Source organism: Tinamus guttatus, unplaced genomic scaffold (genome assembly GCF_059628265.1).
Source record: "Tinamus guttatus ecotype Peru unplaced genomic scaffold, ASM5962826v1 Tinamus_guttatus_pri_ptg000713l, whole genome shotgun sequence".
Classification (NCBI taxonomy): Eukaryota; Metazoa; Chordata; class Aves; order Tinamiformes; family Tinamidae; genus Tinamus; species Tinamus guttatus.
Window position 1 is genome coordinate 382,157 of NW_028289247.1, and position 23,840 is coordinate 405,996.

Here is a 23,840-nt window from a genome sequence, read left to right on the forward strand (position 1 = left end):
AAGAATCCTGGAAAAGAGAAGAAATAAAATCAATATAGTGATTAATGACAGTAATTTCACACGAATACCTGGACAATTAAGCATGCTTTTTAGGAGTTGTTTCTTGCAGTGACTTGTGAAGGGATGAATGTGTTGCAAACCAAACTTTGCATCAATATATTGAACAGTGTGGTAGCAATGATACTTATTTCAACTTGGAAATTTTCCAGAAATTCAGTGCTAATATTAGGACAACTTCAAAGCATACTGTCTCTTCAAACACTTTTTTTTTTTTTTTTTTTCTTTCTTGGCTGTTGCTTTACTTTCATAGGTTTAGGAACACCTGTATTAAAGATAAAGGAAATAATCCATTGGGGGAAGAAGGCAATTAAGTGAAACTTCTTTTCTTTGAATTTAATGTGGCAGACACCAAGGTAACAGAATATGTGTTTTCTAACAAAGCTCCTTTGCATTCTCAATCTTTATGCAGAGGATGTACCCCCTTTCTGATAGAAAATGGCTAAGATCTACATTAGTTGGACACTGATCAGGGCCTGGCTTTTTGCCCTAGTGAAGCATAGGTCAAATTTACCATTAAACTTTGAATAACTTACAGCAAGAATCTCTTTACTAGCACACTGACATAATTTGCAGCAGAGTACTGCCAAAATACTTTGAGAAAAAGAAGTTTGTGTCATGTCTTTTATAAACTTTAGAACTTTAGAATAAAATTTTCTATGAAGTGCAGGCAAAGTCTGGACTGAGGAAGCACCATTCTGCCAGTCAGCCCAGTAAATGACTTGTAAAATACTCAGCTTCTTTTTGCATAGAAATCAAACCTGTACCGTGTTATTGTATGTTGTGTAGAGCTAAATAAAGACAAGCATAATATATGCAAAATTTTTAATCATCAATTGTTGAAGACCAGATGCTTATTTGATAGTTTTGATGGATTTGATCACTGTGGTAAGTCAAACGTAGCATGACAACAGTTGGCAAGCAGTGATTAGAAATATTTGTTATTTATAACCTAATTTGTCTAAGTAAGTGGTTAACAGAGTCAGTGCCAGTTTCTTGATTAGAAAGTTTTTATAGATCAGAATATTTCCTGTAAACCAAATCTCAAATTTGGCTCAAAAACATTAAAATAGAAAATTAATTTTCTGCCAAACAATTATATGAGAATAGGTCTGAAACAGACCTATATGGTTATGGCACCAAAGTTGTCATGTGCTAGCTGTGATTGTTAGATTTGTTACTAAGAATTTTTCTGCTTATAGTTACATCCTGGAAGATGCTCCCTTCTTCTTTTTCTCAAGTAAAAAAAATTTTTTTTTTTTTTTTTTTGGTTATGAGCTACAAGTCTAAAATGCATGTACCTCAGATTTAGAGAAGAGTGAGATTTGAGGTAGTTTAGATAGTTGATGAGTTTGGCCTCTGGTTCTAGATCAGCATTGCTCTCTTTCTTACCGGGACTCTGAAATACTAACACTTTTCAGCTAATTTCAAAATAGATTGAACTTGTTCCTGGTTTCCTACACACACATATCTCATCCCTGAAGTTTATATCAACTAAGAAGAATTACCTTTTTGTTGACATAGCAGGAAAAAAAAGATATTTTCAAAGTTGAGGTGTATGGCCAAAGTGCTACAAAACACTCCTTTGTCTTTTAGGCCTGTGGTCTTTTACTATGATTTTACTTCGAGATATATATATATATATATATATATGTATATTTCTGTTTTTTATTCTTTGGCTATTTCAACTGAATAACTAGACTTGCCTTTTATTTACACTGTGCCTTCATGATTTTCCTGACACACAAGAAGTGAGAAAATTCAATCATCTGCTCAGTTTTGCAGTGGCTGCAAATATAAACTCTAACAAGAAGCCCTTCAGACATTACAAAACTAGGTCCATTACCAGACACTCTCCCTCTGTCTCATACAAATTAGTTTTTCCTGCTCTATTTAGATTATAAAAAATATCCAATGTTTCTTTCACCATTGCTCATAATCATATCCAGAAAGGTCCATAATATCTTTATGGAATGTCAGTATCTTTTATGTGTTCTTCTGCTGAGGCTACAGTATCTAGAGAAGCAGCTAAAAAACTTAAAGTCATATACACTGAGTAAACCACCATACCTTTATGAAACTTTTTTTTTCTGTTCTCTTATTTATTGACAGATTTTTTTTAATTACAACACAATGAAATGATGGTAAGTACATAAGATGCAATAGTATAAAAAGCCACTTTAACCCTTCCCTTGGTTAAGACACTTACAGCAGACAAGAACTGCCCCACCCCAACTCCCCCCTTCTCAAATGAAAACAAAAATAAATATAAATTAATAAATATAAAAAAATCACTGCACAGCCCTTAACTCTTTGATTGCCATGGCAAGAACCATAGTGATGATTCTAGCATGTGACTTTTTGTCGTTAAAGGTTGCCGCAGCAGTCAAAGGGTTATAGCATTGTAAACATAAGTACTTTGTTGAAAATGTTCAGTCATGTTAATGGTCTACAGCAATGAGAATCTTATGACCCCTTGACCTTTAATGACACAACATTATAAGGAATTAAAGAGATAATAGCTTGGTGAGCTGTTACATAGATTAATTAACCCATTTTATTTAACAATGCACTATGAGGTCTTGATTTACTAATAAAAGACAACTTGTGTATAATAAAACACTGTTCAATGCATTGATCAATAAAATCAATGAAAAAATCAGTCTAAGCACCACAAAATTTTGCCTGATTATATCTGACAGTCATAATACACTTTAGCACCATTTAGTCAGCCTTGCATTTGCACACAAACAAGCTTTGTGTTTGTCAGTAGAAGCTACCTGAAGGAATAACATATGTCAGTTATAAAAAGGTTACTGTATAGAATGCTGTGTGAGACAATAAAATAAAATAACAATAAAATGAACTTTAGTTTCAGAAAGCAAATAAATGCTCCAACTACTTTGTTACTAACACACATCCTAATGAGCCAAATATGGGCATGAAATGCATATGGGGCTATGCAGCTAAAAGGGAGCAAAGATGGGAAATATGTATCACACAAAGCAATCATCACATCCATACTCTGCCTTAATTTTCAGGCTTTGCAAATTAAGTGAGCAATTGTAGGGTGGATCGGGAAGCAGAGATCAAAAAGAGTAATGTTTACCAATGTGTGGGTTTTACAATCATGTTATGCATAAAAACACTTTCAAGGATATCCTAACAACTGTACCAAAATCCTTGTCTCTGTGCAAAAAGTTTAGTTCTTCTGCTTCAGAAGTGGAGGAAAAACAAATATCACAGGGTAGGAAGAGACTCACATTTGTAATAAATTCTTGCTAAGATGAAGGAACGAACCAGATCAATTTCTGCTGGAATTACAGGGAATTATAGAGAGGAAGGAATGGCAACTTGATGGAAAACTGAATCAGCTGCTAAAATCACAACCAACATCCAACAGGAAGAATTAAAGAAAAAATCCAATTCTGTTAGATACAAGAGTACAGCACTTTTAGAGTAAGGTGCATGTCATCAAGAAAGTGACAGAAACAAGAATGTGGGTGAAGTATGCAAAGCAATGCACCTTTCTTGTGCATACATCCATATCAAACTCCGATTGACAACACACTGACAAAACCAGCCATATGTGCTTTAATCACTAACAATACTGACCCTCGGATGGGCAGGGAGCAGACGTCACTCCCCGAAACAGCCTCTTGAGCATGTTGGAACACTTATCACATACAACAAACTGACAAAAGTCAAACACCTGCACCATTCTCTGCAAGATGTAAAGTGAGTAGTGCGGTGAATCTGATTCCCAGCATCCAGTAGCAAATGCGAGAACGCTACTCATAAATATGCTTTTGATGCCTAAGAAATAGGAGCAATCATAAACAAGATGGTAAAACAATGCAAAATAGGAAAACATTCTGCAGTGCTAGCTCATTAGGCTGCAGCAATAATATAATGGTGGTTGACATATGTGTCTGAACTGACTTGCAGTACAGGAGGAACTCCAGTCATATAATTACAGTTTCTATGGCACAGATTGGAGGCATCAGAATGTAAAGCAGAAAAATTTAATGATGAGAGCTGGTACCACAGGGAATAGTACCAGCACTGTTGAAATGCAGTTTTACAGACTGTCCATTTCTCAGAGACAGCATAAACCATATATGTAAATGGTGTGCAAGGGCTGACATCATTGTACACAAAAGCAATGTGCAAAAGTAGCAGTGACAATCCAACAAGCAGTCTGTGATGGTCAGTGCTGGTGGACGACATCATTTTCACAAGGAACTCAAAAGGAAGGCAATGGAAAGCAGAGACATTAACAAACTTAAATGAATATTTTAGAGCTTAACTCTCAAGGGCCCACCATGAGCAATATTTAGTAGTGGAAATGCACAAATTCTTCAAATGTTTATATGACATATATATGAGTAGCTATCATTTCTTCACCATAGATATTGAAGCTGCATTTCTTAGTTAAAGAAAATAAAAATTTGTGTGTGCTTAGTGAGATGGACAGAAAAAATATTTATTTTTTCTAGTCTGTATATTTAAAGATCATTTCTCATTTGTATACCAAGAGCAAGTTACATTAATTTGATTGTATTTATCAATTTACATAAAGATATAGCAATAAATGGTCCATCTAAAGGTCATAAATGTGTTTCTATTATATCGAATGCTTAAGGATATAAAGTTACATTACTGAAATTTAGACTAGTAAGCAAAGACTTCTTTCTCCTTCAACATCTCATCCTGTGGAGCTGTTCACATGATTGATAGATAACCTTGTGGGTCTAATTTCTGAAAACGAATGTAAGACCAGTTCACTGTGACAAGATTCAGGTTGATGCTGATTTGACTAAATCTGTTGGGAAAGATTTGTGACTGCATCAGATAAACAATGTGTTATCTCTCTGTATTTGTAGAATTTAGAGTAACTATATGAGGAGTCTTTTGACTGACTGCTGTCCTGTGTTTTATGTCCCCAAATATAAAAGGCAATAGATCTCTATGGAGTCTAACGTGTGTCCTTGTTGTTGTAGATCAATAATTGTCTTCAATCTATCACGAAGTTTCTGATAACATCTCCTCTCTTTTAATGATAGTTATCAAGGTAGTGGCTATGTGCAGTTCTGCTAGTGTCAGTGGTTTATGGTTCTTTCCTTTCCCTGTCTATCTGAACTTCCACTTTTAATTTTGGAACAAGTTATTCGCATTGCTTTTCTTACATCCTGCCAGAAGTGAAAAATGGAAATATATTTATGGTGATTATTTTATGTCAACTGAGCAGTCTTTGATCAAAAGATCTAGTGGACTCTTCTGTGGAGCTTAGAATTTGTGGAAAGGAAAACTCGTTACTAATTTAATACTTTCCTCTGAGAAATATTTTGATAGATTGGATCCAGACACCTATATTTGTCACCACTGTGAGCTAAAGGCTACCATCTTCAAAGTAATGCTTACCTATAGCAGATAATGGACTACCTATCTCGTACAACAACAAGAGGGAATCATAATCCTTGGTCTATTTTTTTTTTTTTTTTTATCAAGATGCCATTAAACAGCAATACTAAATGACTTTACAAGTCAAAACTTGTAAGCATGAATCGACAAGAGATGACTACTTGGTACTGGAAACACGCCCTAAAGATGGATGTTAGACTTAGCTGACCATGTTTCATCAAAAACTTTATATAGGGTAAAAACTGGGGATATATTATTCACATCACTGTGTATTTCTTCAGCACTGGACTCTTGCTCAAGATTAGGTTTTCTCAGGTAAAACAGTCTCAGGTATTTCTGAGCTGTGTGAGTATTCAAAATGACTGTCCTGAAAGGTTTTTTACAGGTTACACCTACTTGGCTTTGCATGACCAGAAGTTATAGCACTTGATTATATGAGGTAAAAGACAGCTATGTAAACACAAGCCATAACTATGCCTTTCAAGCATGATTTGCTGTGTTTGCCATGTTCATTTGAAACTGTACATCATCACAGGGACCATTTTCTAATGCACTCATTCTGCTCATATTCAAGAAAACACAACTGCTTGCAACTGATGTCAACTTGGTGACCCTATAACATATAAAGAGTATATGAACACTCTCTTATTTTTGTGGCAACAGCCAAGCAAAGGGTATACATCTATTTAGATTCAACGTATACCTAAATATTGGATTGGGCTGTCATGACTGGAATATATCAGTTCTATAACAATGATTGCTGAGCCATAATATCATGTAATTGTGAACATTGACAAATAGAATTTTAATAAACCATCATTTTTGTATTACAAATGAACCTACATTCTTTTTTCCTGAGGTCATGAAATGAACATAAGGAAATCAGAAATTGTTCACACCTCATAAATGAGTTCACAGTGACTGCATTTTGATTCTAAGCATTGTCAGTTTCTACTGAGCTGTAGACTTTGCTTGAAGTAATGTACGTTATGAAATATGTGTATAAATTGGAAAATATTCTATGCCAACATAACCAGATTGAAATGTTGAGTAGAAACATTATTTTCTGATTTAACACACTACCCTTTGCAAGCGGTGAACCCATCTGGCCATATGTTAAGTGACAGAATTACACTGTGCTGTTATTGGCAGGTAAGTGATAAAATACTTCACAAAAAAACCTGTCCACTTTGTTGTGCTGCTGTTAAGGGCTATACAGGTGCTGTGCTTTGGGTTATTACCAGATTCCAGTCCCCTGTTGCTAATCTCCCTTCCCAGAGACTGATGGATGAGCAAATGGATGACTCTGGACACAGACATACGACAGAATAAAAGTGATTAATTCCTGTATTAGTATCAGGTGGCAAAATGGACTGATTGTTCAGTATATATTTTACTGCAACAGCAATAATAATAATAATAATAACTGATTTTAAAAAACTATGAATTAACATGTGCTGACCAAGGAGATTAAGAACGAAGCTAAGAAAAGGATGTGATGCAATTTTGTAGGAGAGAGATGACCACTCACTAAACAGAAAACTTTGGCTTATATGATAGTTAATTTGATCACCACCTGCAGACACTGCCATTCTATAGAAGCAGAAGAAACCAAGCTATATATCTGGAAAGCTTTGTGCCATCATAAATGGCCAGCATATGGTAAAAATTTATGATATTTGTTACTTTGTTAATGCAGTTTTACTGTGACCTCAACTAGCATTATGCTGCATAAACAGGTAAGTGTAGAAAATCTTTACTAGTTTACATCAGTACTTCTTAATTTGTTTCATCTGCCTCTAAAATCTGTTTGATCAACACCCTAGGTGAAATAGAGCAGTAATTAAAGGTATTTCCATAGGACTGATATATTTTAAGTATATCTTCTATATCTTAAAGTTATGATAGGCAGTTGCACTACAAATGCAATTAAGATTACTATAATTTTAGATGATATGCTAAAGTGTATGTATATTGGGAAACAAGTCATGTATATATCTAATTTACACACTTTGAAATATATTTTCTTTTAGGAATACATGCTTGCTGTGGTCACATACTGATGATCCTCCAAAATGTGAACTCCTGATTAATAGTGAGCTTTTCTGGTTATCTACACACATCCAATAACCTCACATCATGCAGAATCTATGCTGTCTAACATTAGAAACTAGTCTTACGTCAGGTGTCCAATGGAACAGATCTAAAAAAACTGCTTTTTTGGCCTGCTTTTGATGCTTTCCAGATTTTTTTCTGCATCTATGACACTGTTGACAGTATACTTCTCTACCAGCTAAGTCTTTTTGTGAGTCAGCTGGTAAGTCACAAGAATGAATTTAATACATGGGACACACACATTATACTTTATCATGTGACTACTAGCAGACAATGTGTTGATTTTCATACATAAATCAGAGAGATTACTTTATGAGAATATGACACAAGATTCTTTTGTATCTGGTTTTGTAACTGACATATGTTAAAACGATCTTATGATTACCACTCTGTTTGTCGGCAATCTGTGCACTGTGAGCTAAGAAAGTGTGCTTAATGTCACAGCACTGGTGTATCAGCCACGGCAATATCGCTGGATTCAATAATAGTTTGTTGCTCAGCTCATCCACGATACCACTTGATTTACAGCATATCTGAATCCCTTACTGGCCAGTGATATTTGCTCCTTTCACTGATAATAGCAATGTTTTCCTTTGCTGCTCATAGTGCTACAGCCATCTGCTTACTCTTCTGGAAGTAAAGCTGTCCGAACCCAGCCACGGCAGCAGCAAAAGGTGTCTGGGAGATACTGTTCCATGAAGGCTCCTTCACATCTTCTGCTGCCCCTATGTGTGGCTTCAGCCACCTCCAGATAGGGGATAAAATTTGGGCCACTTTCAACATAGGCCACAGCCAGTTGGGGCCAGGACTCTGCCACCCCCTCCTTGCTCCTCAGCCTGGTCATCTTACTCTGTCTTCAATCAAGGCTGCCAGTGATTCAGTAGCTTAGGTTTCTACTATCTTAAAAATACAGTTTCTGCAGCACACAGTGTTCAGTTTGCTATATGCCTTTTCCATGGTTTGCCCCACTGATGGTTCAGATGTGAAGAACCAGGAATGGAAGGCAATGATTCCCTTGCTGCTTTCTATCCTAAACACTTTTTTCCCTAACCAAAAAGCCAGAATTTGTTTCTACATAATTTGGTACCAGAGGCCACATTTAACTGACTTTAAAATTGTGAAGTAAGCTAAAGAAAGTGGAAAATACAAAATTAGGCTTACCCTCTGTTCTTAACCCCTGTGCTCTTGGCACAGGAGTCTTGGCTGAATGCTTGAGGAGGTGAATGTCAAGAGAGAGTGCAAGTCTGCCCTTTATGCTTGAAACTTTTAGCTTACATTAGTTTATTGCACAAAATCAGCCTTAAAACGTCATTTTCTCTAATTGTCCCCTCCCTTCACCCCTCTTTGAACAAAGAAGAACAAAAGTTCATAGGAAGATATAAAATATGTATTACATTTATTTATGAGACTTAAAAGGGCTCCTTTGGAGCCATTTGAGTCTCTCCATCCCAGCCTATCCAGTAAATACACAGTTACATAATTTCTTTAAATGTAATTTTTGATAAAAGTTAATTTCTGTCTACAGTCAATAACCTTTTCACAGGTTTACACATCAAAAGGCCAGAGAAAACACTGCTACCACCTACTCTGGCTTGCTGCACGATACAGACTATCATACTCTGAAGATACACTTGATTGATAGACTGCAACTGGTTAAAACAATCCATATTCATTTTTGCATTGTGACAATTGTGACAATAGTAATATGGAAATGTTTATTAAAAAACTTTAGGAAAAAGGTTACGGCACATAAGCAGGAACCCACGTTTCAGAACTCAAGCAAAATATTTTCACTTTTTTTTTTTCCTTGATGCTAATAATTATAGGCCCTGGTATAGAACATTTGTTTTTTAAATACCATTTTCTTAAAACTATCTTTTACTTGTTTAACTTCAAAAGTAAACTCAGCAACACCACTAATTTAAACTGAACTACTACTATCATTTGAAGCCAGCCATGTACTTGGAAATCAGACTGAATACAATTGGCTCTGCATCTTTTGCCTAAAGCAAATTTTAATGTCTGTGTTACAACCTACTGAAAATAGGAGAATATAATAGAAATGCTGACACAACCTTGCCTTGCATGACATAAACATGCCAATATATTTGTTTTATTCTCCATCTCTCTGTATTTAATATATATGCATTTTTAAGTAAAATAAAATAAAGAATCAACATATCATGTATTCATGTATCTATGATATATCATATACCAAGCACTAGACTTATCACACTTACCTTCCTGCATAATTAAAGTTCTCCAAATACAAACATTTTTTTTTTTACCTTACCAAAGAACAACAGTCAACATGCTCAGCACTTCATTACTCTCAGGGAGACAGTTGCACAAAATTCAAAGTTGCCACCAAACAGATTTTGAAATTGAAGTGAAATTTCCAAGTAAATAAGAAAACAGATAAAATGCTGTTCTGCCTTAAAGACTATATAAAGTTAGTTCTCCCACTGTAGAGGAAAACCAAATGCAGATTAAGTAGTAGTGTTAGTACTTTCCACCAAATACCCAAGGGACAAAATCAGAACAGTAACATGAATCATTTTGTTCTGTCTGTGGTAGAACATAAGTTATAGCACTTTGCTGACAATAAAAAAAAATCTCCATGGATTAAAATATGCATGCATGTGTATGTGTATTTGTGTGAATGTATAAATATACAAACACACACGCATACACACACATACATACATTAAAAATATAGGACAAACAGGCATAGAATTCTCAGTTCACGAAATGAGCTGTTCTGCAGTAAATATCCTATGTTAGTTAATTATGAATCTCTATTTTAGCAAGAACTGAATTGGATTTACTAAATAATGCTGATACTGGTGCACTTCTAACCTACACTATGCAGTACCTCTACAAAACATCTCCAAAATGCCACCTGCATTGCATATTTGCTGTAAAACTATATCATCTTCTAATCTTCATTTTTGTTAGCCGTACATACGTATATCTGTTTATGCTCTAAGAATTAAGTTTGCAATGCTTTATAGCATGCCACATATGTTCATAAAATAAGTCCTCAAATCAATATAAAATCATATAACTGAACAAAAAGGCATACTATTTTTCATGCTATGCTCAATATAAATATAAATTCAAGGCAGTCAAGCTATCATTTCATTACCAAAATAATAATAACCATAATATATATCTATATATACCTACACTCTCTAAAAAATGATCCAGCTATGTGGATTAAGAAATCAGTAAGAAATTGGTTTGAATGTAGTATAAAATCTTGTTTTATGTAAAAGCCAATACTAGCCATTTCAAGTATCTTAATACTTTCCTATAATCTTTTCCTTAATAACTAGTTTTTTTGTAGAAATGATAATTTTATACTGAAAATTTTATTCAAGTTAAATAAAAATTCACTTCTGCAGTTCATTTTTAGAGTGTGCATGTATACATAGCAAAATATCCTTCTACAGGTCTATCATAAATATTTTAGATTCTGCCACTTCTTTTCTAAGCAAACAATTCAACATTCTTTCTTTAGATTTTTTTTTTGATAATATATATCAGGCCTTTCAAGAAATAAAACCCATCTTACTTGATTAGCAACACCAGATTCCCTTCAGTTTGTGCCAGTTTGCAAGTTAAAGGTCAAAGAGCAAAGACATAGGACAGTACACTTTAAGGAAATTCAGACAGTGAAGCTGTTCACAGACGACAATGTTTACTCAGTAATGACAGTCAACAGGTCAATAATCAAGTTGAAGGCAAGCTGTTCATTGTTTCGAAAGCTACTCCCCTCAAATCCTGGCTTTCATACAAAACCAGGTGTCTGACTCATGGGGTGCATTCACTCTGACCATCTTTAGTAAGTTCACAGCCCAGTGACTGTAAAGCCTATCACTGCAAGAAGCAGCTCCTAAAATCAATAAAGAGGTCTGTCAGTTGCTGACTTTTCTCTAGGAAAAAAATATCAATACAAACCTGCTCTGCAGGTCACATGAACATGACAATACTGCTGTTAGCACAAATTACGCACAATGACAAATGCTTTGGTGGTCCCTTGGTTCTGTCAGTGATATAATGTTGGGCTAAATGCCAGAGATCTGCCTCACCCTTTGAGAACTATGGTGAACATGCAATGGCATAAAACACTGGAGTATATTCATGCAATATCAGAGTCATCATTTTTGCTTTCCCTTGAAACTGTAACTCTACCTCTGTAGAAGCAAATTGAATTATCATGCAACATGGTTTAAAAGAGAAATTCAATATGCCTAAGATAAAAGGCTAGGCTATAAAACTGTAGCCAGTTTTGAAAAAAAAATCCTGGTAAGTGGCAGCAGTTATTAAAATCAGTTTGGTTCATTTAACCAGAAGGTACCTGGTAAACGTATTTTGCTTTCTATTGGTATGCTACAATTGCTTTTTAATACAAGTCATTAAAATACTCACTTGCAGTCATAGGAAATCTGCTTTAAAAATCTGATTTTCTTTTAAAACCTGTTTTTCCCAAATGCAATCCTGTAATGTAATGCCAACAAAGATTAGCATCCACCAGACTCTGAAAACTGATGCAATAGTTCTCAAAGGGTTACACCGATAAAATACCAGCGTCAAGTTTCTCTGTAGCATGACTGTTGCTTTAATTCATTGAAATCCGCTTCAGAGACACACTGCTTTTTACCATGTTTTGGAATGAGTGCTCCTGACAGACCTGGGGTAGGCCTGGGGCGGTTGGCTTGGTATAATTTTGGAAAGATTATGCAGGAAAACCAACCAGAAACCAAACAAACCAATAAAAAGGTTCCACTTGAATATAGTAATGAATATAAATGAGTTTAAAACATTGAGGACATAGCCCAGAGCAGCTGTATAAAACACAAAATGAATGTATCATTAAGGCTGTTACTATATTGCAGATATTTTGGCCCCTTGTTTGTTGGAAAATGGCTGTCCGAACAGTCTGAAGTCCTGCGTGTCATCCAGCTCTCCCACCTGACAAAACTGGAAGCAGGAGTATAGGACTTTATCCATAGCAGACAGAAAGCAATCCTCTTTGGAGACAAAGCTGTTTTGGGTCTTCTCTCTTTCCTGAAAGTTCCACTGCGGGTTGTTGTTTTTTTCTAAAAAAATTTACTTTCAGCAAAAAATTTTTTTTCAAAGGGGAACAGGCCTTAGGGGACAAATGTAGAAACATTGGAGAATTTTTATTTGTTTGTTTTCCTCTTCATTAGTTAATCCTGATAGTTTATTGGGTACCGAGCGTGCAGAGGAAAGGCCTAGAATCGAATGACAAAGAAAGACAAAGGACTGAAGAAACAGCAGATACCGTGTATCATGGAAGCTTCCCAGCCGAGCGAGTGGCCCCGCATGTGCAGGACAGGCAACCCCCGGGGTTTTAGAGATCAGCTTTGTTTCAGACTGACAGATGCCCGCTCCTAGCTAGGAAACTGCATAACAGCTCTCGTGTTGAACCTCAAGTTACCACAAACTCCTGGGAGGGAAAGAAGAAAAACCAAAGCCCTACATCACACCCACTCTTGCATAGAGCGTTTGCAGTACAGTATGTGGCGGGGTGTTCCTTTCCTTTTGAACTGGAACACAGTGTAAACCAAGACGAGGAGGCACAAGGCCAGGATGCAGGGGATGACGATGGCTATGGCTTTCACAGTGCTGGCTGTGTTGTCCAGTTTGATGACAATGTCAACGTCATCTTGAGGGCTGTGTCGGTCTTTGTCTCGGTCTGTTGGTCCATCACAACCCATAAAATCCTTGAGGATGGATCTGGGGTAGCCAGGTTCCACCCTGAGCATCTGGTTATTGAATTTCCAGTACTCTTTTCCTTTGTAGAAATATGTGAAGCCTGAGGAAGAAAAGTGCAATTATTTTGTAGCAATAATTATTTTGCAAAGAAAATTGTTTTATGACAATGAGAGTCAAAAGTACTCATGGGCCTTTCAAATCTTCTGGGCACATTCACTTCTTTCCTGTTTCCAGAAAATCTTAAAGCCTAAATTTCTTATTTGAATAAGCTAGGATTTTATTTTCCTCACTTACAAAAATAAACTCCAGAGGATATGAACTCTGGGGGGTTTGGTTTTATCCAATATAAAACACTTAGAAAACCCAGCTAGACCTTTAGAACTCAAGAATCCGTAAGGTCAGATTTTGGGATAATGAGAAGCGTCGCAACCCCTTTGAATATAGGAAGCAAACTGCAACACTATCCTAGCCAAGAATGAGACCTAACCCTCTTCAGCGTCACTCAATCTACTGCCCTACTTTGGAAGAAGGAAATTAGATGGAAATTTTCCTTTGCCAGGAGAAAACAGGTGTACCCAGGTTCAAATTTTCTGCAGGAAACTAGTCCTTGATCATTCAGGTGCAATTCAATGTAATTACCAAACACGCCTAAATGCAGAAAAACCGCCTGTCTTCCAAAAACCTACATTACTGTGTTATATCAGCTGAAAAATGGCATTATTCTGGCATGACATAAACCTTCAGGATGAATGTACTTCTTCCGACTGTTTATGAGGGGAATGCAAACAGCTGAGTTTTGCCTTATGTTTGCTTTATAGACCTCCACTTTTTTTTTCCCGCACTGCTAAAGGCCGCTTTATTAATATTAATACCAATTAAAACTGATTAGGCACTATTTGTCATTTTGACAATGCTTCCTGCAAAGATCAGTTACTGGCTATTTGGAGGCAATATTAAAAATCAATATTCAAACAGCTGCTAGAGTCTTTGAATTCTACAAAAAAAAAAAAAAAAGAAAAAAGAGGACTTGTTAATACATTTCTTTTCCAGCTCAAGCTATGTACAAAATTCTTCATAGGCTAGTGCTGCATGCTTCAGAATATTTAGAATATTTGAACGGACTTCTACATTAGCTATTTATATAATTCTAATTGCCTTTCTACTGAATAGATGCTATTTTCCTTTTTTTAATCCCTTGCAGTTTTATTGTCAAAGAATGTGTCAGTGGATCTAGAAAAAGGTATAACACTGGTTGAAAAAAAAAAAAAAAGGAACGCACAGGATATTTGGTTACAAAATGCTTTCTATTCTAACAAGAACAAAAGAAACATAGGACTATATTTTTTTAAATACAATGCGGTTTTAAAATATTAGTATAGAGAGTTCCTTAAAGAAATCTGCAGTTTAAATGAAAAATATTATCAAGGGCAAAATTTCAGTATTTGAGCCACAAGGTACCCTATCTATGTATTTCACATAGCGACATGTAGATAAGAAAGCACTGCCTGAAACAACTCTGAATAAGAACTCCAGCTTTGACAATCATGTCTCCACCTATATTCTGTTATGTATATGGTAACTATTATATACGCATGTATCTCTCACATATCTATATCTCTGTTCTAATACATATAGAGAGATTATGTATAGATACGTATATGTCAGGTGTACATATAAATCAGAATACTGACTTTAGTTAGTATCATTTGGTATTACACTGAAATATCAAATGAAAAATATTAAGACTGAAGAAGTACAAGAAATAGCATCCTCAAAGAACCAGAATCTTCAGTCAAAACACATTTTGCTCTACAAAGCCCTGAGGGCAATTTAATGTCACTTTACTGAGATGAGACCCAGGACAGTGAGGCCAGCAGCAGCTGCACAGGGGCTGCTCCAGGTGAGGAAAGGGAAGTGCCAGACACCGAGCACTTTTAGTGCTTCTTGTTGCAGACAGATGGTTTGAGCTGACCTTTGGAAGCGGTTCCCTTTAACCTGCCTGACTTTGTTCTACAGCAATCCAGAGATTCCTCCAGGTGTTTAGAGTGGAGCCAGGCTAGGCAGGTGCTCTGTGGAGGTTGGGAACTGTGTGAGCAATGCCAAAAACCCAAAGAGTGCAGAGGGGCTGAGCAGTCCCTAACACCTGCAAGAGCAGCTCGTGCTAGGACTGGCAGCACGTCTGAAGGGTAGAACGCTCCATGGGCTTATCATGTAGGCAACCTTTCCCCTTTCTCCTCACCAAAATTGTCCTGCTGACCCCTCACTGCAGCAGAATTTCTGACTTTCTAAGATGCTCTCCATCTGTGAACTGGAGTTATTTATTCTTTGCTGCTTCCCAAGAGCTCCTGCCACAGCACTAGAACAAGACTACATTGCAGAAAGCAGCAGAGGAGGTTTGCAAGGTGTTATGTATGTCTGATTGTTCTTCTGGGAAACCGAACGAACCTGGATGCTGGCAGCAATACCAAATAATAATAATAATAATAAATATATTATATAATATAATAATAATATATTTTATATTTATATAATATAATAATAATAATTATTATTATTATTATCCCAATGTTTGTGGATAGTGAAAGAAACCTCACAATCCATCTTCATTATTTCAAGGAACACCTCTTAGTGTTCTTCTAGAGAAAGTTACAGTATCATTCCTGGCCCTGCTTTCTGCCCCTGGGCCCTGGAAGCCTATCTAGGAGGCCCTGCAGTGTCCTCCCTTCCTTCCACAGACTCTTAGAAAGACCATTAAAGCTAGTGAAGGGAAAAAAAGAGGTGAAATACGTTCAATATAACTGAGTCTTTTCTGCTTTAGGAAGGAGTTTTTTCTTCCTGCAGATCTCATGCCCAGTGGCCTGAGTGTTAGCAAGAACATTTTCATGGGTAATGAGAGATACACGTACTTGATCTCAGTACTGACACCTTATTCTGAGCAATCCAATCGAGACATGAAAAAATTGTATATATATCCATATATGTATGTTAAATATCATTTGAATGTAAGTCTTCATAAATATGCCTAACAAGCAATGAAGGAAAAATAGCAGAGGTTATATGCATTATGTATATCCATGTATACATAATGTTTGCCTCATTTCCACATATATATGCATATTTATAAACAACAGTCAGCTATTGAGTGTGATATACACAGAATGTCATATTGCCTGACCCATTTTCCTGTTAAAAATAAAACAAATCAAAAACAGCATTAAAAAACCCCGTACTACAGCCAAAATGCCAGAATCCAGAGAGAGCTTCTGTTTTGGGATGAAACAGGTACAAAGCAAGAAATTAATTAAACATTTTTTCTAAAAAAAAAAAAAAAAAAAAACCACACATCCATGCTAAATTAGTTAAGTTACCGATGCAACAGAAGACTATTCAAGATGTATGTAAGGATTTTATCTACCTATCTAAATGAAATTAAAATAATATGGCAATATATGCATGTGCAGTGTTTGAGGTGAGTGCAACAAGCCCCAAACCTACTAATAAATTAGCTGTACATGCTGTATACAATTCTTTCAACAATGGCAAGTGGTGGCAAATTTGTATTTTTGTCCACAGCAAGGGGAGCCAAGCTCCATGCAACTGTGGTCTCTGCTGGCAGCCGGGCGGTAACCCTTGAGAGTATTTAATTCACCTAAAAGGAAAGAGTTTGGGTTACTCTCATTCATTTGGAGGTGCAGCCTGCTGAGATTCTAGGCTGCTACATCTTGGTCCAGGTAATGCAACTGCATGCTAAGATGCTGGTGATCTGTATTTCTGCATCATGGACTTATGACATCTTCAGTTTACATAGATTCTCAAGGACATTTCTGCTTAGATAATCGGAGCTCTTGCTTCTCTGTTCTAGTTCAGAAGGAAGGCAATAGTATAAACAGCCAGCACTTTGGCAATTCAAACAGAGATAAACTCTGGGTAGGGAACTTTTTAAAGAAGTACTGTAATCCAACAGAGTACAAAAATAGTGAGCAAAATTAAGAAAAAAAAAGAAAAGTAATGGAAATTATGGTTATTATATTAAATTTCAAAGCCTGTGTTTTTCTTCATGTTTAATGATACAACCAAACAAACATTTCCATATTCAAAACTGTGAACTCTACAGCAGGAAATATTTCCTCTGCTCATAAAACAAGAATTCCTCTTCTTCTTAACCTTATCACCTATAACACTCTATCTTACATAAAGGGTGCTTCTAAATCATTAAAAGTGGGATGTTTTTGCATACCATTTTCTTTGTGGACAAAGGCTCCTTGAGGAGATTCTGGGATACCTTTCCAGATTGTGATGGGTTTGGGATAACCAGGGTCCATGGATCTCATTTCTTCACTGTACCTCCAGTACCTGATATTTTTGAAGATAAAAAATAGGGAAGAGCATTTTTAGGAAAGCAGACGAGTAAACTATTTTTTTTAATCTTCTAGGATTTGCTACATGCAGTGGCCATAAATGGCAATATTTGACTTTTTTCCCTTGGAGATAGTATCAGATGATAAATTAAATCTGCATGATGCCTGAATGACTGTTTCATGCAATCACAAAGAAGATAAAAGATTCTTCCACTTTGACAACTAAATCAGCAAGCGTCTCAGTTATATTCAGAGCTATTCTGATTCCTAGGGCTTCTACACAGCAACACAGAGGCATAATATAAAAGGTATACAAATGTTTCAGCTAATTTTTTAATCTCAAAAAATGACAATGGATTCAAGTCAAAATACTCACAGAAATTTAACTTTCTTACTTATGTGTATGCATTACAGTAGTCCTTCATTTCACTATAATTAACTAGGTTTGATGTAATACAAAATTATTCTGTGCATCTGAGCCGGTCTGCCCTCCTCCAGTTTAAAAAGCTTCAACACACAAATTCTAGGCAACCTGAACTTGTGAGAATTTTAAACAAATAACTGTTTTTATTTACATTTATAGAAAATATTAATATTTTCTTTATATGCTTATTCACATGAATGAACTGTTGTGCACATATTTTATAAGCTGCGTGGTCCTAAATATTATCATACTATATCTCTGTATGTAACTGATACATATTTGGGATGGTCATTTCATGTTTAGATTGGCTCCAATAATTTAGCGGATAATTTTTATTTACTTATTTTATGCGTACTTTGATTAAAACAAATAAGCATGAATGTTTGTTGCATTTCTGAATGTCTGCTCTCTAATATTGAAAAGTTGCTCCTTATGAGAAAAATCAAACATATCCTCCTATGAACTGTTGGAACAATGGCTTTTGTGTATTCTTGTGGTTGTTAAGGAAATACAGTGATGGAGGAATGGGGAATATACAGGATGAAGGAATAAGACAATATATATTCCCTTGGTACAGTGTACGTAAATATTTGTGAGCGCTATACTTCGGAGAAGCTTAATAAAATCTAATGAAGAGAGAAAAAAATCCTATATATATTTCTGAGAGCCCATATATAGCATTATTCCATTTTGTAGAGTTATTTTAAAAAAGCCTTTGGAACAGATTCTATTAAGAAATGCAAACTTTTCTTAGAGAATTGTCTTTAGAACTCATTTTTACATATGTGAAAGATCCTCTAAAGAAACATCCACTCTCCATTTCAATACACAATGACATTGAGAATTTATCACACTAATTGAGAATGTGGTCACTGCTAAAAACTTGACCCTATTTTTGATTTGAATTTGTTTGACCATATCTAAAAGCTATTCTTGTTATGATCATTTCTGATACACTAAAGAGTCCCTAAGTGGATGGTAATTTGTCCCTATGAAGGTACTTAGACACTCTAATCAAGTCACCTCTTGATCTTCTCCTTGAAAACTAAATGGACTGAACTACTTCATATTTCTCCCTATGAGGTGTTTCTCTGACTTTCAACTGCCAGGGAAAGTAAAAATGTCAGATTTCAAGTGGGTTAAAAGTTGCTAGTAAGTGACATAAAAATACTTGCTTTTATTTTTTCCTTCATATGAATAAATTACTTGTATAGCCTCATTTCTTAATCTAGTAACATATGCACCAGCCGTCCAAGCCATGTTCCTCATAATGAAATGGAACATCCTTCAGAGCTTACAGGGAGAAAAAAAACAACATATAGAAATAATAGTAATAGCAGAATAGTAAATTTCAGAATACTGAAATCAGTATTATCACAGCTAGTCCTTACACATCTTTTGACTTGGCATTTCTTCAGTCTTAGTTTACATTTTTTCTTTCCACATTTGCCTGCTCTTTCTGATTCACTTTGTTTCTTTTTACTATTTTCTGAGTTTAATATTCTATTTCCTATTTTCTAACCGCAACTGCATTTCTTTTTTCTCAGTTTCCCTCGAGCCCTCTTTATCAGTACTCCCTTTTTTTCCCTTCATGCTTTGTCTCCTCATTTTCACCTTTCACTCTTGCAAATTTTTCACATTTGTTGAGATCCTTCTTTTACTACTTATGTAAGGACTTTTGGGATACTACCTTTTTACAATCTGTGCTGGGATAAACATGTCTAGGAGGTAGGAAGAAGCTTGGATCAGTCCTCCTCAGCATGCCCCATGTTCTCAAGTAGACTTCCCCATGATTATATGAGTCCTTTTAGCTTCACCCACTATATGACATACCAGAGACTGATAGGATAATAGGTAAGACAAACAAAAATGTACTTTGTGGCTTTGGAGAAAGATAATTTGGAAAACATTTGCCTAAAAAGTTTCCTTTCCTGCATCTAATCCTGTTTACTTAGCAATACTCCAAACCACTGGATGACGAAGTTTTTTGAAAGAAAGAAAAAAAAAAAAAAAAAAAGGAAAACAGATGCTCATTTAAGCTGTAAAGAGGAAAAAAAAATGCTGCTTATGCCAGACAGGGGCATAAACAAGGCCATGTGTCAAGAAGCACAGCAAGCCTGTCATCATTTTGTCCTAAACTACTGAATTTTGGTAAGAAAAAATGATAGAGTGCAAAATGTGTTTTCTATGATCTTCTGTCTCCTCTTTTGCTTTTGTGCATTTATTGTGAAGAACTATCTTTAATGGAGCATTTCAAATGGTTCAAATGTTAATAATAAGGCACACAGGTTGCTTTAGACATATGAATATTAGAATATCATTTTTTGGACTTTAAAATCTGTGATTATTTATTTTATAGCTGAGATTTGAAACCTTGTATTATTTTGCTCTAAATGATTCTTATTTATACCACTGTTCTAAGACATTTAACCATGTCTAGGTTCTGCCTGAGAGCTCTTTTCCTACAGTCAATACAAAATAAGCGTATAATTCATTGAGTTATATAAGGGGAAACATACTTTCCTATTTTGACACTGGAGTGACTTGTGATTCCCTTTCTTTGCTACCTCCTGCCACACAGAAGCTGCATTTGTATTATGCCTTTTCAGGAAAAAAATGCACCCCTATAGGAGACTTGCACAAACAACCGAAGCAGCAAAATTCAACTCTTAACTCTACATTAATTGCAAACTGTGATGTAAACAATATCATGAGAAGCTTAGTGCTATTATTCCCACTGGAGGTCAATATCCTGTAATAGCTCAACTATCTCTACAAGGTTCATGTTCTTCGATCTTCTTCTTACATATTTGCATGTATGCATGTATTGCATTTACATCTTTCTGAGTTTCATTGTGCTTCTTAGCACTAAGTAGCAGCTTGTCTATCAATAGATGTTTTCTCTGATAGTTCTTGTTTTCTGTTATTGCCACTATTATTTTAGGACCGTCTTAGTTATAAGTAATTGTGCATGGAAACATAGAAGGACACTGTTGAATCAAGCCCAAGATAGAGAAAAAGATTCACACACTTTTTTTTTGATATCTACCAAATTGCTTCCAGGATTCCTATACTGACCTATCTCCTTTGAAGAAGTAGGTTTTCCCAACGTCCTCCCACCAAATTGCTGAATCAATCCCATGGGAAGGAATTCCACTTCCAAGTGTTATCAAATCATGAGGATACCCTGGCTGGAGAGTAGTGTCCTTGAAGACCCAGAACTTGTTACCTGTACAAAAGCATACACATACACGTGTGTTAATCTTCAGAATTCTCAGTATTCAAATTAATAAACCTTTAAAAAATTAGAAAGATTCCTGAAGGGAGTTTGATTCTGCTAATCACATTACAATAAAAAATGTGCTATTGCTGCAGAGAATGCAAAAAAAATGAAATATTTCTCAAATATACCCTGATTTTATAAAGCACCTTTCATTCAATCGGATCAGAGGATTTTCATACCACCCTTATAAGGATCAAACCCAGAGTGAAGAATGAAGTCATCTCAAGGGTGTCTGTAGATGGTAATGAAATCCATTTATAGCAATGCTACATAGCAGATTTAATTTTCATATAGGAATAAAAGTGAATTTTACATATAATGGGGTAACAAAAACAAATAAAAAGGTGGAAAATACTACCCTCATACAGACTACCTACTTTTATTACTCTGTTTTCTCATTTGCCTGAAGAAGTTGATTTACTTACACAGGATATACAAGTACATTCTGAAATTATTGTAGAACTTAAAATATTTTATATAGCACTTTTTTTTTTTCCTTGAGGGTGGCCTAAAAACAGCAAACTGAGATTTTAAGACCCACAGGTGACATCCTTATGCTAGTCCTTAATGGAGGAGTTGCCTTTACTACAAGTGGAAATAAGATTTAACCTTGCACTTGGGAATCATTAAGAAGGGCTTATTGTACTCAGCACATAGTGATAATACAAGGAAGTTGCACGACTTCAGGTCCAAATGTCTATGCAAACTTCCAATTACCTAAACTGCTTTAAATACTAATAGTATCTGGGTCTATCTTGCACAGCAATGTTCAGTGATTGAATCCCTACTTTTGCAGTGACATTAAATCTAGTTGAACATACTGTTTCTATAGGCATATGTCTGCCTACAAGCACAGCAATGGTTGCACGAGTGTTTTTGCAGTATAGTCTTCCCTGTACCTTCTTTTCGTAAAGATGTTTCCTGTGCTCTCTTTCTTGTTGGGAAAGTTTACCTCACCAACATACAACTATTTCCCATGTTCTATTTGCTCTAGCTTTCTAGCCAGCCTCTTCCTCACCGAACACTTCCAGAGATAATCCTACCTGAATCCTCATCCCTTATTAGGCCTTTCATCTAACACTTTCCCCGAGGTCTCTTCAAAATTTTGTGTATGTTGTTCTATAGTCCTACAACTATCTTCTGCCTTTTATGTTTTTGCTTCCTTGCAGTTTTTCTTCAAAATACACTTTTAGTAGATTCTCTTCAGGAAAGACTTCTCTTTCAATTACCAACAACTTCAACTGGAAAAACAAAAATAAAAAAAAAAGGCAGTGGAGATCCTAGCATTAGAGAAAGAGGAGCATAATTTGTAGTTTAGTACTTCTCTGAAGAGCTTGGCTTGAGGTTGCCTTCTCTCCTTTGTCATCTAAGTCACAGTGATGTTCTTTCTAACCTGGACTGTAAGCTTTAATGCATAGGAACCATATGTTTATTTTCTCTTCAAAGCACTGCTTTGTAAAAAGCATTGCTATTGTCAACAGTAGTAACAGTGCAAAGAAAGATAATATTTGACATCATATATTCTCTTCCAAATTGCATCACAGGAAGGTCTAAGGAAGGTCAGTGAACAAATAAATATATACATATATGTAAATATATATATATATATATATATATGAGGCCTATTGGATCTTGCACTTTGGTTCATCCTGTGTTGTTTAGTATATGATTGTTAAAATAGTAGTGGAAAAATTTGAAACTGTATTTGCTCGGATGTGCTTAGACAGAGATCCTTATACTATATGAAGGAGGAAATCATGGCTGTTCATGTTAGCCACTATATTTAAATGTAAGGCTAGGCAGATCATTATATGAGCACACTTAGGAGGTGAAGGCACTGTGTCGTATAAACATTTATAAGGAAATGTAATTTCACCCAAAGGTCTAGAATCAGATGTATGCCAGCGTCACCAGAGAGCTGTTTTCCTGTCAGTTTTATATTTTAGCTATTCCTCAGAAGTATTAAGCATGTTTTTAAGAAAGGCTTTTAGTTTTTCTTTTTTTTTCTTTTTTTTCTTCTTTTTCTTTTTAAATCTCTCTGATTGTACTCTAGCAATTTAAAGCATGCTTTCATCTTATCTCAATTTTAATTAGGTGAGGGGATATAGTTTCAATCCCTCCCATGTTTCCAGAGTAAATCGTTTTATCAGCTGCTTTACAGCTGCTTGTCACCCACTTCCAAACACAGCCACTACAATTTGCTCGACAGATCCATCCTGTCCCCCCAGCCAGCTGAAGGGAGAAAAACTTCAAAGAACATGTATGTGGAGAGTCATTTGAAGTACTGAAAATAAAAGGGACATAGGTCTATGAAAAGCAGTCATGAAAAATTAAGGTCTGTGCTGACCTTGGATCAAGGCCAATGCTAACCTGATTTTTACCTTTACTATAATCCCCTACAAAATTCACATATAAGGTCTGATGGGTGCCATGG

At 35.7% G+C, this 23,840-nt stretch overlaps 1 protein-coding gene across 1 annotated transcript in view; it reads right to left on the minus strand.

The window, feature by feature from the left end:
- Window positions 1-11,717: 11,717 nt before the first annotated feature.
- MMP16 (matrix metallopeptidase 16) overlaps window positions 11,718-23,840 on the minus strand; it is a 158,706-nt gene continuing 146,583 nt past the window's right edge. Inside the window, exons 8-10 of the mRNA XM_088537014.1 lie at window positions 21,202-21,352; window positions 17,579-17,694; window positions 11,718-13,441 (exon numbers count right to left, since the gene is read on the minus strand). Of these exons, the coding sequence (XP_088393140.1) occupies window positions 13,107-13,441; window positions 17,579-17,694; window positions 21,202-21,352 (602 nt within the window). The 3' untranslated portion in view covers window positions 11,718-13,106. The remainder of the gene's footprint in view (window positions 13,442-17,578; window positions 17,695-21,201; window positions 21,353-23,840) is intronic.